Source organism: Gordionus sp. m RMFG-2023, chromosome 3, assembly GCF_954871325.1.
Source record: "Gordionus sp. m RMFG-2023 chromosome 3, tfGorSpeb1-WG-v2, whole genome shotgun sequence".
In the NCBI taxonomy this organism is placed as follows: Eukaryota; Metazoa; Nematomorpha; class Gordioida; order Chordodea; family Parachordodidae; genus Gordionus; species Gordionus sp. m RMFG-2023.
In genome coordinates this window covers 36582546-36602040 of record NC_088777.1, presented here as the reverse complement: position 1 = coordinate 36602040, position 19495 = coordinate 36582546, and the positions used below count along the sequence as shown (strand labels likewise).

Genomic DNA, 19495 nt, shown 5'->3' with positions numbered 1-19495 from the left:
AATCCTTTAAAACAAATATATATTCAAAAATATTTACGATCGATCAAAAGATGTACCAGAAAAAAAGTACGTAAAAAATTAAAATATTTACGATCAAAGATGTATCAGATAAAAAGTACCTAAAAAATTAATATATAAAAAATAATTTAAAAAATTTATTTTTAAAACAATTATCAATCAAAATATTAAAAATAATAATATAACAAATTTAAAAAAATTATTCAAATATCTGAATTCTCACATTTAAATTCTAATGCTCCCAACACTCACGATTTCAAATCCACATCAAGCGTAGAATTAACACATCTAGGATCGCCTGTAAGAGGACACGAGGCAATAAGCACCTTACTTCAATTTCTTTTTTATACCAAGGATTCTTTACGCACTTCGGTCAACACCAATTTTTAAATATCCTATTCCTCTCCAAACTTACGAAAAAGAAATAAAGGACTTAACCGAAAAAATAGTAAATATCAGATTTAACGAAAATAGTAACTCTTCCAACCAAATTTGGTGGTCTCGGCATCAGATCTCCACATGACTTAGCAATAACTACTTTCATATCGAGTAGTCTCTTGACAAAGCCAATAACCACTTCCCATAATTCTAAAGAAGACCTTTCCTTAATCGTGGCTATGGATATTTGGAAAACAAGGATCAATGCTGATTCTCATCCCCCCACAACCCATAGACAGAAAGACTGGGATGGACCAGTGGTTGCTCGCTGCGTTGAAACTCTCTTATCTAGCATGCAATCTATCGACCGCACCCTATTCTCTTCCCTGCTCAATGGTACGGGACATGAGTTTCTTGAGGCCATCCCATCTACCAATCTTCAGCTTCAACTATCTGACAATGAATTTACCCACGCCATCGGCATTCGTCTAAATTGTTCCATCATTCACCCTCACATCTGCTAAGGGTGCAACTCGCCAGTTGACTCGAAGGGTAGACATAGTTTACATTGTCGCTCCTGCAATGGACGATTCATCAGACACAAGCAATGTAATACAATCATCCAACATGCACTGAAATCCGCCCAAATTCCTTCCACTCTAGAACCACAGGGTCTTTTTAGATCTGACGGTAAACGTCCTGACGGGATCTCTCAAATCCCATGGAGGAGAGGCCAACTTTTGGTATGGGACTATTCCTGTATTGACCCCTTGGCCCCATCCAACCACGCCATCAACATCCTTGACCAGAAGGAACAACTTAAAACTTCTAAATACACTGAAATAATGAACGATTATTGCTTCATCCCAATCATATCAACCACTCTTGGCACCTTGGGCAAACTCGCCTTAGCATTTTTCAAAAACTTAGGATCATAAATCAGCAAACTCTCAGAAGAACCTCGAGAGGGTTTTTTTCTTCATCAACGATTATCCATAGCGATTCTCAAAGCTAATTATATCAGTTTCAATGGTAATCTTCTAGCCAAAGAGCTATCCTAGACAACACTTACGTCCCTTTTTCATTTTTGTTCCCCTGCGTCACACCATCTCCGTTCTTTTTTTTTATATAATATTATTATATATTTTTCAAACATTTTTAAATATATTAAAACATAAAATATTATATTTTCGTTTTTTTAATACTTTATATTATTTATTATTTGAAAATTGAAAATAAAGGATTTAATATATATATTAAAAATCCTTTAATAAAAATATATTCAAAAATATATTCAAAAATATTTACGATCAAAAGATGTACCAGAAAAATTATATAAAAATATTTACGATCAAAAATGTACCATAAAAAAGTACGTAAAAAATTAATATATAAAAATATTTATATAAATCTCAAAAAAAAATATAAAAAACATTGACAATCTTAAAAATATTACTTAAAAATATATCTAATAAAATCTTTAAATTATAAAAATAATAAATTTATATTATAAATAATAAATTCCTCCCAAATAAATATTAAATTAATATCAATTAAATAATAAATTAATCTTTTAAATAAATAATAAATTTATTAATTTATAAAATAAAATACATTGCCTAAATAACTAATTCACCCTGCCTACCACTGTAACACATTGCCTAAAAAAAATCAGGCAATGTGTACATTGCCGAAAATAACACATTGACGCTAACATATACAAAAAAAAATATTTATTTTTTTCCTACAATATATAATATAAATAAAGCTATACAAAAAGAATATATAATAAGGTAAGATCTTTTTATAAAAAAACATATATAATTATAATATAAATAAAATTATACAAAAATAATATATTATATATAAAATAACATCTTTATATAATTTTTTATTTATTTTTAGCAACAATTGATTTTCAAAATTTTGATCAGACAAACAAGAGCATTTAGTGCTCAACACAGCTTTTGCCGTGCAAAACACACTTTCAATTGGCACAAAGGATGGAAGAGTTGTATTATATTTAATAAATAATAATTTTAATTAGGGGAATTTATTAAAAATATTTAAAGAATTATCTTTATTTTGAAAAAAACTTAATAGATCATTTTCCCAAGGATCTTCATTCATTTCCTTATCAAAAATATTTTTTATTTTTCAGAAAATATTCTGGTATGTGTGTTCGATAAAGAAATGAAGTCTGTTCTTTCTTTATCAAGATCTTTTGTTAAAACTGGAAATAAGTTATAGCATTCTTCCTTGTTGATCTCTAATATTATCCAGGGCCAATCCAATTTAAATGGCCGATGAATTATTGCGGATAGTATATATTCATCTTTATAGATATGTTTGAATCCATTGAAAATATAAGATAATCAAAATATAGCAATACTTTAACTGCATACCTCTTATCGATGCCTTCCAATATTGATTTTAAGCGGCTTACAAAACTTGAAATTATTTAATCTTTTTTATTAATATTATAATAGTTATCATGGGATATACCCAAATACATTCTTTATCGCTCGCTAAAATTGAAAGAGCCGTAGCAATCGGTCCAATTATATATAAAATCAAATATATATATATTATATTTCTTAATTAACAATAACCATACAATATTCCTCCATAAAACACTTGATTCTTCAAATTTTTGGCAGACTATCTATTAATTTCACGGAGTTATAAAAAGAGTCCCATCTTGTTATAACCAGTTTAATCAGATATCTTCCCATGTTTTCCTTAAAAATGGCTTTACAGTTTGAAGATTGCCCATGTTTATTCCACAATAGCTTACACTTAGATAATGTAATTTTTAAAAGCTTTTAAAATGGAATTGTACTGCCTTTTCAATGTCAACTCTTGCAATTTAAAGTGTGTGCTGAATAGGAATAGGTAAGTATACATTACTATCATTAGTATATCGATTTTCAAATAGATAAAATAATGGCAGAGGACTATTTCATCATCCAATTCCTCTCCTTGTTCATATACTCTAATAAATATATTATAATTTTTTTACTTGAAAGCTTTTATACAATTTCTAGCATTGTCGGTATTTGGTCGCTTTATTTAAAAATTCCAAAGATTATTTTTGCTAGATAATCAAATGTGTGTTTCTTTTAGCCTTTTACAAGCTAAGCAGGCTGAAACACTCTCAAGAGTGTTTGGGTGCAGTGTGCCGTCATCTCTAAATAAGAACTTTTTAAAAGACAATATTATCAATCTAAATAATATACATTTTATATATCGATGATAAGCTGACTAAGAATACACAGTTGTAGACTATTTTGGGGATACAAAATAAATCCACTAATTTCTTTGCCATGGTGTAATATACTTTTTTAATTTTTAATATGAGGGTAGGCCTATACACACATTTTTAGTTGGCTGAAATTTTTTGATAATATTAATAAATGCAGTGTTTCTATAATTGAAAGTGTTTGTAATTCTTCAATTACAAAATTAAAAACTAATTCATCAACAGCTGATTGTGCTAATTATATCTTTGATGTAGATAGATTCTGCATCTTAATGAGTGGGAGTTGGTTGGCTTCAATTTTTACTATTCAAATGTTCATTAATCTCTTACATTTTTGAGGAATGTATAGTCTATTATTTTTTTAATTCCTGAATTTTTTTAAAAAATAACTAGCTTTTTCAATAATTGAAGATAAATCTTTTAATTTAATTGCATTCCTCGCTAAGCTTATTGTGCATTAAAAATTGTATGCCAAAAATAATTTTTCAATTTCTTAGAGATTTATTATATAAATTATTAATAAATGTCATATACATATCAATCATGCATGTATATACCAGTTGTAAATATAGACCATTATGTCATGTGATATTTAGATTCTAAATAAAGGAATTGTATATTTGTATATTGGCGACGATCTTATAATGAACAAAGAAGAGAGAAATAATATTAAAAGTAAATAATATTATACAAATAAAATTTGAAAATTATGACAAACAAAACAACTTTCAAGGTAATATTGAATATGAATATATAGATGATGTGTTAGAGGTAAGAGATATATTAATAAATAATAAAACCAAAAAAAAAATATTATTTGCTTATATGGGGATTAGTAATTTGGCAGAGATGAGGTCTTTTGTATATCCAAAAATTTTGAAAGAACTTAATTATGAGGAGATAATTGATGTAGGTAAAAAAGTATTTAAGCCTATTTCAACGTTATTCAGCTCGAGAATTAAGTTTTTTCCGATAGAAAGAGGGGATGGTGAAGCAGTTGCTGAGTTTGCAGACCGACTTAAAAAATTGGCACAAGAATGTAAATTTGAATCTGACCTGGGTGGGAGATTGAGGGATCAGATGGTGGCTGGAATCAAAATGGGTGCATTGGAGAAAGATATTCGCATCAGATTTCCAGATGGAATAAATGACATGGAAGAAAGGGTGAGTTTTCAACAGGTTTAATATGGCTTTGGCAATGGAAAGGGCTGAGGATGAAGTGACAAATATGATGGTAAAAAAAGGTCAATAAACCTAAGGAGCAGATAGAGAATAATCAAGGAAATTTTTCTAATCAAAAGTACCCATATAATAATAATAAAGAAAAAGGAAATTTTAGTTATTACAATAATAATAATAACAATTTTAAGTTTAGAGATAACAGTAAATTTAACAATAATGATATGTATAAGTACAATGAATGCTCAAAATGTGGAAGAACTCACCCCCCTTTTCAATGTTTTGCATCAAGGGTGAAATGTTATAATTGCCAAAAGGTAGGGCATTATGCTAAATATTGTAAGGGACCGAAGTTACATGCTATGCATCAATATGACAATTACTCATTAGATTCAATTAATAATATTTCCCAAATTGGTAGAAATAGTGCGAAGATATCTGTTAGGATAAATGAAGTACCTATAGAATTTCATTATGATACGGGAGCACAGGTATTGGTGATTGGGAAACAATATTGAGATGAAATTGGCCTACCCAAGCTTGGACCAACCAAACCTTTGTCAGTATATGGTAACCAACCGCTGGATGTACTTGGTGAGACTATGGTAAGGGTTCGTCTTGAAAAGATAAGCAGATACTACCGATTGTGGTGACCCGTTCAATTGACATACCATTATTTGGACTACCATGGATACTGGCATTTAATATGTTTATCCCACGACAAGTTACTATACTTAGTATCACAAGTAAAGAGGTTATGACAACTGATAAACAAATTGCTGGCATGACGACAGAATTTTTCAGTGTTTTTGATGACAAGCCAGGACGGGTGAATGATATAGAAGTTAGCATACATCTGAGTGAGGCAGCAAGGCTGAAATCATGGCCAGCTCGTAGAGTACCTTTTCCATTACGAAAACCAATTGAAATGGAACTCGATAGATTGGTTAAATCGGGAATATTGAAGGAGATTGACCCAACAAAAAAAACGTTTGACATGGGCTACTCCAACAGTAAACGTACGCAAAACAAATGGAGAAATCAGGATTTGTGCGGATTTTAAGGTGACATTAAACCCATATATTTTATACGATTATCATATTATACCAACGGTGGATGATCTTTTAAAATTAAAAGATGGGTTGAAATTTACGGTAATAGATTTGAAAGATGCATATTTACAATTATCAATAAAAGAGAGTTCAAAAGAATACTTAACCATATCAACCCACATTAGTTATTTCCAATATCAATGTATGCCTTTCGGTTTTTCTAGTGCGCCGACCATTTTCCAAAGATATATGGATAATATATTACAAGACTGCCAAATGACTGGAGTATATCTTGACGATATTATCATAACGGAGAAAAATGATGTAGAACATTTGAATAACGTAAAAGAAGTTTTAATTAAATTAAAATAGGTGGGTATGAAGGCAAAATGGGCCAAAATACGCTTTTTAAATCAATCAGTTTCTTTTCTAGGTATTGTAATAGACAAAAATGGAATACACCCAGCGAAAGAAAAAATAGATGCTATTCGAAGGATACCAACTCCTAATAATATACACCAATACGATCTTTTTTAGGACTTGTGAATTATCACGAGAGATTTTTGCCACATCTGCATGGAATTGCCGCTCCACTGCATAAATTAACAAGCGTTAAATGTTGCTGGGGTTGGTCGGACAGGGAACAAGAGGTATTTGATAAAATAAAACAGCTTTTGTCAACAAATAAAACGCTAATTCCATATTCGCCAAACTTGCCAACTATATTGGAATGTGACCCTCCAACACTGGTTTCGGAGCTGTGTTGTGTCATTTAGTAAAAAAAGATATTAGCAGACCAATCGCATTTGCCTCACGAACATTATTTGAGTCAGAGAAAAAATATGCATCAATAGAAAAAGAGACAAATGGAAAAATTTCATACTTTCATTTTTGGTCGAAAATTTATATTGCGAACAGATCACAAACCTTTGGAAAAATTGTTTGGTGATAAACGGGAACTACAAAAATATCCTCCAATAGTCGATTAACGCGCTGGGCTTGGAAAATGTCCGCATATGATTTTGATATTGAATATGTTCCAGGAAAAGAAAATAAAGTAGCTGATACTTAATCTAGACTGCCAGTAGAAGGCATAGAATCAAATAACGATCAAAAAAATGCGTTAAAAATCAGAAAATTTGCACGATATAAATATTAGTCAAGTTAGTTAAACATTGAGCATGGATGGGTGGATTTTGATGCGAAAAAAGATACAGAGTTAGTTTGTTTTTATAATCGTAGAGAGGAATTGTCTGTAGATCATGATGTTATTGAATGGAATGGGAAGTTGGTAATTCCAACCGTTTTGAGGAAATCAGAATTAACGATTATACACAGAGGGCATCCAGGAATAAATGCTATGAAATCAATTTTTAGAATGTATTGTTGGTGGCCTAATTGCGATAAAGATATTGAACAATATATTAGTCAATGTATGTCATGTCAAAGTAACCTGTCGAATATTATGGAGGTTCATTTATATTCGTGGAACATATCTAATATACCATGGGAACGAATTCATTTGGATTTCGCGGGGCCTATTGATTCGTATTCATGGTTAGTTGGAGTAGATGCACATACTAAATGGGTTGAGGTTGAGTTAATGAGAAAGACCACGTCTACGAAAATGATAAGGGCTTTAAGGAAATGTTTCGCACGGTTTGGAACACCTAGACAAATTGTATCAAATAATGGACCTCAATTTCTTTCTGGAGAATTTCGAAAATTTTGTTTCAAGAAAAATTTTAAATTGATACATACAACACTGTACCATCCAAAAACGAACGGTTTAGAGGAAAGAACGATACGAACCCTCAAGAGTCGATGTTTTGCAACTAGGAATCAGGGAGCCTGAGGAAGCCATGGGAGAAGTTTTGATAGCATATAGAATGGGTTAACATCAATCAACTGGACGTTCACCGGCAAAGTTATTATTGGGGCGAAATTTAAAAACGGGATTAAATTGGTTACGTCCAAATTAGGGATGAAATGTAACAATCAAATATACGACAAAAAGCAGAGCATGATGATCATAGTCAAATGAGGGAATTTTAGATTGCACAACCGGTATGGGTGCATAATGAAATAAATTCAGGTTGGAGAGAAGGAGTTAATAAATCCAGAACTGGTATATTCTTATTTGGTAGAAAGCAAGGATAGAATGGTACGAAAGCATGCGGATCAACTTCTAAAAGGGAGGTAGCTAAAGAAATGGAGACTCGGCCAGGGGAAAAAAAAGAAGAAAATATGGAGTCAGAGAGAGAAGAAGAAAATGGAGAAAATATGGAGTCAGAGAGAGAAGAAGAAAATATAAAAAATAGAGAGTTGGATATAGTTGAGATTTTAGAAAATGTGGAAGATAATGGAAAACTAGAAACGCGGAAATCACAAAGAGCTAGAAAACCTACAAATAGGCTGATTGAGGAGTTGTGTGTGGGGATATGTTATAAATGAGATTTATTATTTATATTATTAATGTTATAAATGTCATATACATATCAATCATGCATGTATATACCAGTTGTAAATATAGACCATTATGTCATGTGATATTTAGATACTAATAAAGGAATTGTATATTTGTATAATGAGGGTAAGCCTATACATCACATTTTTAGTTGGCTGCAATTTTTTGATAATATTAATAAATGCAGTGTTTCTATAATTGAAAATGTTTGTAATTTTTCAATTACAAAATTAAAAACTAATTCATCAACAGCTGATTGCTAATGATATCTTTGATGTAGATAGATTCTGCATCTCAAATGGGAGTTGTTTGGCTTCAATTTTTTAAATACTATTCAAATGTTCATTAATCTCTTACATTTTTGAGGAATGTATAGTGTATTATTTTTTAATTCCTGAATTTTTTTAAAAAAATAACTAGCTTATTCAATAATTGAAGATAAATCTTTTAAAAATTTAATTGCATTTTTAATTCCTCGCTAAGCTTATTGTGAAATATATCGAAAAAATTTTCTAAATTATAAATTCTTTTACCCTCGTTTTCAAAACTATTCATTAGACGGGACTGCATGATGCTTTCTAGATAAATTATAAATGAGTCTGTTTTTAATCTTACTAGTTATGATTTTATTTTATAGTATATTTTTAAATAAAAGTGGAAAATATGAATCGAGCCACATCTGTAAATATCTATCAACATAGAGCGGATACTTGAGAGATGGGAGTAGAAGCTAATTGCCTCCAATTTTTTAAGTAAAAATTAACATATTGTAGATTAAACATTAATTGATAAATAAAAATTAAATTGATGAATAAATATTTATTTCTCATTCATTTACAGATAACTTCTTTGTACAGTTTGAAGTTTTACATGCTCGTGGCTAATATTTAAAATTCTGTAAGTAAAAACTAGTCGATTAGCACTAACTATGGATGATTTGTTATTCCTAGACTAAATAGTAAAGAGCCTTGAAAGAGTTTAATAAATAGATTTGAGGTTTTAAAGGTGGCTAATTATAAAATTTTTGTTAAATATTACGAAATTGTTAGAGCATGATGTGTGAGTAAATGTTGAGCCGAAGGCCGCAAATATATTTCAAGGAGGTAGGGGTATATTTAGGAGGGGGTTTGATTCTAACGAATTTTCGGGTATTTAGATGTTACCTACATAATATTTTATCATTGTCAACATGTTCTTAATGACTTTTTAAATCAGTCAATCAAATATGGTGACACTTAATGATAAAAAATTGACCCAATTTATTATTTCTTACAAAGTAAATTGAATTATTGTAACAGGTTACAACTAACAACCTACCTATTTGAGAATCCTAAAAGATTTAATCAAAATTAGACACTTTCTTGCCTGTAGTGTTGCTAACAAAAAAATTCGCTAACCTTTAAGGTAAGTGTATATTTTTTCAAAATTGAGTTATCCTTTACCTCGACCAAAGCTAAGATGATAGAATTAAAACTTTTTAAAAATGGAGATATTGTAATATATGAATGATTGAATATTAATCACGCACAATATTAGATTAAATATATTGATTGACATTAACATTTTTCAATAAAACGTCAATCACGACAGAGATATTTATCACCCCTACTTTCCAAGGGTAAACCTAATTCTATGCCTTAAATTGGTTTGTTAAAAACGACACGATTATGATTTAAGCCAAAATAATATTATGTGTGTGATAATGGAAATTTGGTTTATAGATTGTAGATAGGGTATAACCTCCAAATCTTGAGACTTTAATTAAATCTCAATAAAACTTTTATAAAATAGACCTAAATTGGGCCGTTTAACAATAAAATTTTAAATAATACATCAGCGAACAACTTATAAAAATTCCAATAAAATGATGAAGATAAAAAATATTGAAAAATAAAATTTTTTGCTTCAATATCTTCTTGTATGAAAAAGATCTTTTTTATAAAATTTTTATTATAACAAAAATTAAGAAAAAAGGGACTCAAATTTACATTTGCAAAAATATTGAAATATCTTTGCCGAGAAAGCGGACCCTCCTGTATCCCCCCTCGCAAAACATTCATGGCTGTTACCTGGGACCTAAAAAATTTATAAACTTATAATCAGACTAAACTTCTTTGATGTGTTTTTTATTAAAAAACCTTGTAGGTTATACGTGAGTGAACTATCAATAATCTAAAACTATAATATATATATTTTAGACTGCTGACAGGGTATCATTTCCATTCAATCTTTTGAATATTTCAAATAAAATCAATATTTATGCTGAATGCGTTGACAAAATTTTATTTCAATTTAAAATAAGTCTCAAAAACATGAGAGATCAAAAATTATCTCCAAAATGGTATTTTGGAGGTTTAGCCAGTGCTGGAGCTGCCGTATGTACTCACCCACTGGATTTAATTAAGGTTTCCTTATTTGTTATATATAAAATTTTTTTTTTGAATTAGGTTCATTTACAAACTCAGGAGCATGGCCATATCAGAATTCTACCTTTCACCTTAGATATAATTAAAAAACAAGGAATTTTTTCTCTCTATAATGGTTTATCTGCATCCATTTTAAGACAAGTTATTATTTTTTTTAGAACATTTGTTTTGACAAATAATAGGAAATTCATAAATATTGAGATTCAGTGGTAGAAGTCTATCTTACTCTACCTCTCATTTAAGAAAAAATACTTATGCAATGGTTTTAGTTTTTTAGGCCCATCTTCCTAGTTATTTAAAAATTTTGCTTAGTCTATGTACACACCTATTTTTAAAAATTATTTATATGGTTGTTTAGTCTCTTTGTATATATTGTTTTAATATATATATACTTAAGCTTATATAATATTATGTCATAAAAAATTAATTTTTAATAAATAAAACATTTTTTGTTCATTCCACCTATAAAATATTTTTCAAACTACCGCCCACCTATCCAATGTTGAATTATTTTTTAACCCACCCATATCTAGTGAAGGTCATTGTCCTAATTGATATACATGGACCAAATTGGACCATGTTCCTCAAACAAAAGACCAATGTGGACCATGGTCCTAATATTTAAATGGACAAGTATATTTAACTTTTAACAATAATAAATAAATAACTTTGTTACAAATATGTAACATGCATCACTTTCAAGAAAAAAAAATAAGTATCAAAACGATGTATAAACAATATTGAAATTCTATGTATTATAGAATTAATTAAATCAAAATTTTATGAAAAAGTAATATAGGGAAGGAACTTGCTTGGCATGAGAGAGATTGGAAGGAATAATAAAAGTGACATAATGTATAGGATCAGACTTTTAATGTTTTTATTTTAAAAATATTTTTGTTTTTCCCTAATTTAATTCTTATTTTATTAAATATAAAAGTATTTTATGTTAATATTAAATCAAATATGGATAATAAAATGTTTAATTTAAAAGTAATATTTTTTATGACAAACTTTTTATTTTCATAGTATGTTGCAAAGTATATATGAAAATTGTATCAAAACTAAATTATTTCTAGATAAATATGTAAAAAAATATTTTAAAAATTATTTGAATTTGATTACTAATAAACTTAATATTAATAGGCTTATGGGAAAAGACTGGTCCATCAATTGGTTTAGTCCAATCATGGTCTAAGACTGACTGGGCTGGATCATTTATCTTCATTACTCATATCAGATATAGGATATTTAAGATGTGCCACATATTTTTATCATGCAAATTTTTTCATTTATAAATGGCATCTATCTTAGAGATGCATGATAAATGGTATATTTAGAATTAGGTCAAAGCAATAAATGCCCCTTCTGAATAACTATATGATACGTGATATTAAACACCTAGTCCTATGCCTTTTATACATAATGAAGTTATATACAACAGCAATGCTTAATTCTATTAAAGGAAATAATTAGAAGAAAGACCATTCATGTCTCTTTGGAAGGCCACTGTTATATGTATTGACAAGTAGGGAAGATCTTGCCCTGAGAATTGTTATGGACTCGCTAGTAGTCAGTGGTAGTATTTAAGAATGTCTTGTCATCAATAGTATGATAATAATAAGTCGATTGTCGTCAGTAGTGCTGTTAAACGGCTAATTCAATATTTTAGCCAGAAAAATATTGCATAAGCCTCGAGATTTCGATAATATATGACTAGACCTTTGTTCCTTCTATGATCAAAATCTTCAGGCTTCATAATATTTTTTTGGATGAAATATTGAGTTAGCCGTTTTTAAAAATCGGCTCAAAACGAGCCATTTAACAACTCTAGTCGTCGGTAATAGTATTTTATTAATATGTAACTTTTCTTTATTATCCAATAGGTATATATATTTGTTTGGTAAATTAATCTATATATATCACAAATAACGTTTTTTACGTTCAATTTACATAATATCAAAGTTTAATTTAGTGTTGTTAAACGGCTCGTTTTGAGCCGATTTTTTAAAACGGCTAACTCAATATTTTAGCCAGAAAAACATTGTTTACTCAAGATATTGTCAATATAAGACCTTTGTTCCTTCTATGAGCAAAATCTTTGGACTTGCATTGTATTTTTCTGGATGAAATATTGAGTTAGCCGTTTTTAAAAATCGGCTCAAAACGAACCGTTTAACAACACTAGTTTAATTTAATATATCACATGATCGCCTTAAACCACATTATTTAAATGGACAAGTATATTAACTTTTAACACAATAATAAATAAATAACTTTGTTACGAAAATGTAACATGCATCACTTCCAAAAAAAAATTTTTTTTTATCAAAACGATGTATTAACAATAATGAATGTAGATTTAAATTAAAAATTTATGAAAAAGTAATATAGGGATGGAACTCGCTTGCCATGAGAGAGATATCTTAAGGAAGGAATAATAAAAGGGACATAATGTATAATATTTTTGTATACAATCAATAATTACATTAAGTAGGGGTAATTTTGATAACAATGAAAATAATCATAAAAACTGGGTAAAGTAGGGAATAAAATATAATAACAAGAATTTATCATATGTATTACGGGGTATGTATGACACCAATGTTATATAAAATTGAGAAGAAAAAATCTGGGAGAAATAGTTAAATAACAACAATTAGTATACAAACAAATCAAATAAATTGGGCGGGGAGTGGGGAGGGGTCAAACTATCAAACCAATATAACGTTTTATTTTTCCTAATTATACCCTTGACTTAGAAATTTATAAGAAAGGTATTATTTACACTATAATGGTGCTAATAGTTATCCATAATAGTTTTTTTAACGTAATTATACCCTTAACTTAGAAAGGTATAAATTGCACTATATATAGATTATGGGGAGGGGTCAACCTAACAATACAATATAGCCCTTCGTAGTTGTACCATTGACTTAGAAATATATAAGAAAGGTATAACTTACACTATATTAATTGGAATAATATAATAATAATAATTAATACTGGTTTTAATTTAATTATATTACCACAGGCCATTCATATATTATTTTAACATACTAATCATTGTTATTTAATATAAATGTTAAACAAAAAAAAATTAAGAGCCTTTAAAAATTGTTTTGATTATCAAAAAAAAATATGTTTACAAATTTTTTCTTATGTGAATATAAAATTTCCATATATCGAGTGACATCAATCTTTCTTAAAACAAGTGTTTCTTCTTTCAGTACCATACCAGGAGCGCGAAGGTCATATTCAGTCTCTCACCGCACCAGCTTCCAATAACCTGGTGCCCCTATCCTCCACCATATTGACAAGCGGGTAAGGTCTTGCCCTGAGAATTGTTAGGGACTCGCTAGTAGTCAGTAGTAGTATTTAAGAATGTCTTGTCGTCGGTAGTATGATAATAATAAGTCGATTGTCGTCGGTAATAGTATTTTATTAAAATGTAACTTTTCTTTATTATCCAAAAATATGTATACATTTGTTTGATATATATCACATAACGTTTTATATGTTCAATTTACATAATATCAAAGTTTAATTTAATATATCACACGGTCCCATTAAACCTTCATTATTTAAATGGACAAGTATATTAACTTTACACAATAAGAAATAAATAACTTTGTTACGAATATGTAACAACATGTACGCATAACAAGCCGAGTTTGCTTTTATGGGAAGTAAGAAGAATGAGAAAAGGATTAAATAAAAATTAGGGAGGTGTTTGGGTGGCTTAATTACTTTATAATAAACATTGATAATTATATACATGGTAGGAAAGATAAAACCAAATTAACTAATAATTATTTTTGTAAGTCTCTCTCACTATTGGAAACATGGGATATATACAAGATAAGGGCATGTTAATATATGGGTTAATGTTTAGGAAAATTATATTAAAATTATTAAACCTAATAAATTATTAGTTAATATTATTAATATGGCTTGTTAAAAAAACTCGATCAGATATTTACATTGATTATATATTATAAATATACATGGAAGATGTATTGATACAGGTGAGTATATTACGGTAGATATTCATGGTTAAAAGTTGTTTTCAGTCTAAGTTCTTGTATTAATGAAGAAAAATAATAACTACTTGATTTATTTTTAATTATTTTATTTTGAAGAGTAAGTTTAATGCGAATCTCAAGTGATTTATTTATCTAATCCTATGTACAGCATGCTGAACTATGCTGAATGTCATGTAAAATAGAAATTTTATATGAAATGAGCTAAAGTTTTTGAAATATTTGGTGTGGACTAGATAATCCAAAAAATCAAAATACCACATATATTGGAGGACAAGTGAAAGAGTTGGATACAATAATGGTACAAGGAAGGACTGACTAAGAAAGGGAAAATATATTAATGTAAAGAAATGTATCATTTAAAATATTTATTTAGGAATCATGAGGATTCAAAATTATTTAAATATAAAAGCTATTTAGGAATGCTACACGAAATAGATTTGTATTTTTTAATCATATTCAATAAAAAAAGCTCACCTATTCTACCACCCGTTTCGGCGTTTACGAGATATGCAAACAATTTTGGATCCAATCTCAAGTCGGTTCCAATAAGATACATTTGAATCAAAATTCAATCTCTAATAATGATAAAAATTACAATACTTTGAACGTGAAAAACGAACGAATACCCCCTCTAAATAAGGATGACTGCAAAATATTTGAGAAAAACATGCCCCTATATGTGAAATTAAGCTTAGCAGCCATAGCGGGGTTATGTGGTGGAGTCATAGGTAGCCCGGCCGATATGATTAATGTTAGGTAAATTACAACCCCCACCCCCAACAAACAAAAACCAACGTTGCAATACTCTTTTCATTCAAAAATAATTTTATATTTATAAAATTTTGACAGAATGCAAAACGACATCAAATTACCGCTTGATAAAAGGAGGAAGTAAGTTTTTATCAATCATAGATTTAAACATTAATACTGTAATTCTAATTCCCCTTTTCTAACTAATTTATTGCCTCCATTATTGTGAATGGAGAAAATAAAAGATATACTCGATATAAAAAATAAATTGCAATAATTTAAAATGTATAAAAAAATAATTGAATTTAAGATATGAAATATAAAACTCACTGAAATAAACGCATTATTTTAAAGTTACAAACATGCGTTAGATGGTTTAATTAAAGTAAACAACCAAGAAGGTTTTCTCAAACTTTATTCAGGAGTGACTATGGCAACTTCAAGAGGAATATTTATGACTATAGGACAAGTTACGAATTTAAAATAAACAATCAAAGGAATATGATAATATAAAAGAAAGGAAGGAAAGAAAAAGAGAGGGGAGAGGAAAAGAAAAAAGATATAAAATTACAAGAAATTTTTTTAAAGCTAGCCTTTTACGATCAAGTCAAACAATACCTGATTCAAAACTTAAAACTTTCGGACAACGTTCACACTCATATTATGTCCAGTGTCTCAGCCGTAAATTCCAATTCTTTATAAATAATTTATATAAATCGACTAAATTAGGAGGATAACTTAAAATTTATTATTTAAATTTTTTTTAGAGAATAGAAAACCAAAGAAAGAAAAAATGTTTATAAATTATTAGAAATTAAGGATTAGATAATATAAGATAAAAATTTGTTCAAATAAAATTTATCACTAGGAGTTTGAAGTTGTAATATTAATTCAGACTCATGTTTTAAAATTCTAGATAAATTGATGTTAAGCTGTGACCAAAATATCAAAATAACCTACGAAAAAAGGGAAATAAATTAATTTTAATGTAAAACTAAAATAGTAGCTTTTTCTCAAATTACGAAGGTTATTAATTTTTTAAATTTCGAGAAATTAATAAAATTTAATAAATTTTAGCTTAAAGTTGGGAAATATTTACTAATAAAAGTTAAGCAATTTTAATTTATATTTTTCAAATTATAATAAAAAATGGGGATTATTTAAATTAAATAGTCTCAACTCTAAAGTATAAAAATAATTTGGTAGGAATTATAAATTTTAAAATTAAAATATTTTAATGGAAGATTTTGGATGTTTCATAATTTTATAAAGTTACAAATTTGAAATTTTGAGGTTTTTTAAAATATCCTTAGGTCATACATAGCCTTAAATATTGAAAAGTAGAAGAATATAAACTTTTAAACTTTTAAAAATCATTTTATTCAGAAAAATTGCAATATATAGTAAACATTATTGAATTATGAATTTCAATTGCCTGAATTTTTTTCTAAATTGCAATGACAATTTTTAAATGAAAATTAGGGATAACAAAAATATTTGTATCCAATCTCCTAACACTAAAGTTTACATTAATTGATTGCCTCAAAAGCAAGATTGACATCTTTACTAATTATTTTATACAATTTATTATATTTTTTCCCTGATTAGAGTATGATAGCTGCCACTTTAACTCAACCCTTGGATGTGTTGAAAACTCGTTTAATGAACGCCAAACCTAACGAATATAAAGTTAAACTCTTTATTTATTCATTCATTCTTTTATTGGTCGTATGTTGTATCCAACTATTTTTTTTTAATTCTAACTTCAAAGATCAAACCGATATCAATTCACCAAATCGATTTTTTAAAGTCCGGGAAAACCTCTACTCCATTAAGTGTCATAATGGGGCCAGTTAATGGAGGTTACGTTCGTTAATATAGAACATTTTATAGTTATTTTAAATAGCAGAGCTAACGAGCTTAAGGGGGTTAGATAATAAAGAGAGACGATTATTATTATGAAAATAATTTAATATTATTATTAGAGTAGGGAATCTCGGACCAATGAGCCCTAAAATATTAAAGAAAATTAATTGGGGTCAGGTTTAATATTAATTTTTTTTACCCCATAAAACCTGGGTCGTGTCAGGCAATTTAAATTTTTTAAAAATCAATTAATCAGCTGGAAAATCATATAATGGAGCATTTAATATTCTTAAGAAACAATTTACAAATACGACCAAAATTATTTAAAATAGCGAAAAAAAATCCAAGACGGGCTTTAAAATGATCAAAAATAAAGCAAGGCTTGAAAATTATTATTTTTTTCAAATCCGGGCCTAGCCTAAAATTTGGACTTCTGTCGGTCTCTGATTATTATTAATTTTATAATTTTTTATAACGGTCCAAACCTAAAAAACTGGAAGCTATTTTATAAAAATTAATTTGATCTTTATCTATTCGGTTTGGGCGGGATCTTTGACCTTCATTAGCTCTCACCTATTATATTATATAAAATTCTTACAAAACAAAAATGTCATAAAAATTATTATTTTTTAACAATATAGACGATATTATTTTACAAATTTTACACAATATACTCCTATGATAATTTTCAAGTTTTGTATAAAATTCGTTTACACTTTTATCAAATTATGACAGGGTATTATGGATTGCACGTTACAACTATATAAATCTGGTGGTCCATTCGCATTTTATAAAGTTAGATTTAATATACTACATTTATAATATTTGTAGATTAATTATTATAGAGTTCTATCTCCACAATTTTTTTGATAATTTTACTCTACTTCTATAAATTAAAAAAAAAATTATTTATACGTTTATAATTATAAAATAAAAATAATATTAAAACCTCCCTTATATTTATAATTAAATTGACCATAAAAAAATATGGAATTGGAACATTATAATAAGGAGATCAAATTTGCAGCGTCAATTTTTTATAAATATTAATTTCCATTTTTAAAAAATGGGGGTCGAAACCTTTATGATATATAATTGAAGATATTTTCCAGATTTTTGTAATATGGAGACAGCTTAATTTCCCTGAGGAGTTAAGGGTTATATTTTTAATTTCTTTTATTGTTATACAAAAAATATAACTGAATGAACCTTTATAATTTTCCAAATTTTAATCGTAGCTTCTATATATTTTTTTATTAATTAAAATTTTAAATGAATTGTAACATTAATTTATAAAGGTTCGCTTCTCTGAAAGAAAAAAAGGAAATATTTATTAATTTATTCTTATTTTTTATATATTAAATATATATTTACAAAGGGTTACATTCCAGCTTTCTTAAGATTGGCGCCTCATACAGTCTTAACATTCGTTTTCTTAGAACAATTAACAAAATACTTTGGCCTCAAGAAAATTGTGTGAAAAATTCATTAGTTTTTTTAAAATAAACTTTTTTTGAAAGAGGTAAAGATGTTAACTGTTTGAAAATAGAATTAGAATGCTGATTAATTAAGACAACGCACTTTTTGGGTTAATTAATATACTAATATCAAATCGTGTAATATATATTTAACCAATAAACGAATATCATTTTGTAATATATTATAATATTAACATTTTAATAATGCTCAAATGTTTATAGAATATAGATCTGAAAAATTATCATATAATATAAGATTAATAATATTTTTTATAATTTATATTTTTAAATTATATTCAATCACTATCAATCAACATTGTTATACTATAGGTAAATAAAAGTTATTTTTGTATAATTTATAATGCATAGTACAGTTTAATAAAATAAATTTTATTTAATATATCAAACTGCTTATGCTCAATAAATCAATCCTATTTTTGAGAAAAATTCTGAAGTTAATTTAGGACTATGTTTTTAAAAAATATCAATCAACACTAGATTATTTTAATAAGAGGATGTATTTTTAGTATTTTTTTACTCGGGACCTCTGATTCACCAAGATAAATGAAGTCA

The 19495-nt window shown here is 27.9% G+C and overlaps 2 protein-coding genes across 3 annotated transcripts in view; one reads left to right on the top strand and one right to left on the bottom strand.

Moving 5' to 3' along the window:
- Window positions 1–13796, bottom strand: part of LOC135927568 (Krueppel-like factor 9) — a 40033-nt gene extending 26237 nt beyond the window's left edge. The window contains exon 1 of the mRNA XM_065463631.1: window positions 13749–13796. The gene's annotated coding sequence lies outside the window, so the exon portion shown is untranslated. The remainder of the gene's footprint in view (window positions 1–13748) is intronic.
- LOC135927567 (mitochondrial dicarboxylate carrier-like) lies at window positions 10576–19115 on the top strand. Of its 2 annotated transcripts, XM_065463629.1 has the most exons (10): window positions 10592–10761; window positions 10804–10923; window positions 15298–15584; window positions 15678–15719; window positions 15933–16047; window positions 16167–16259; window positions 17187–17267; window positions 17350–17440; window positions 18180–18239; window positions 18823–18954. In XM_065463629.1, exons 1-9 carry the CDS (start codon window positions 10669–10671, stop codon window positions 18209–18211), a joined length of 954 nt encoding a protein of 317 aa, XP_065319701.1. In that variant the 5' UTR covers window positions 10592–10668; the 3' UTR covers window positions 18212–18239; window positions 18823–18954. The 2 variants fall into 2 exon arrangements, with proteins under 2 accessions (XP_065319702.1, XP_065319701.1); XM_065463630.1 differs by lacking the exon at window positions 17350–17440 and having other exon boundaries at window positions 10576–10761; window positions 18823–19115.
- Window positions 19116–19495: the final 380 nt, after the last annotated feature.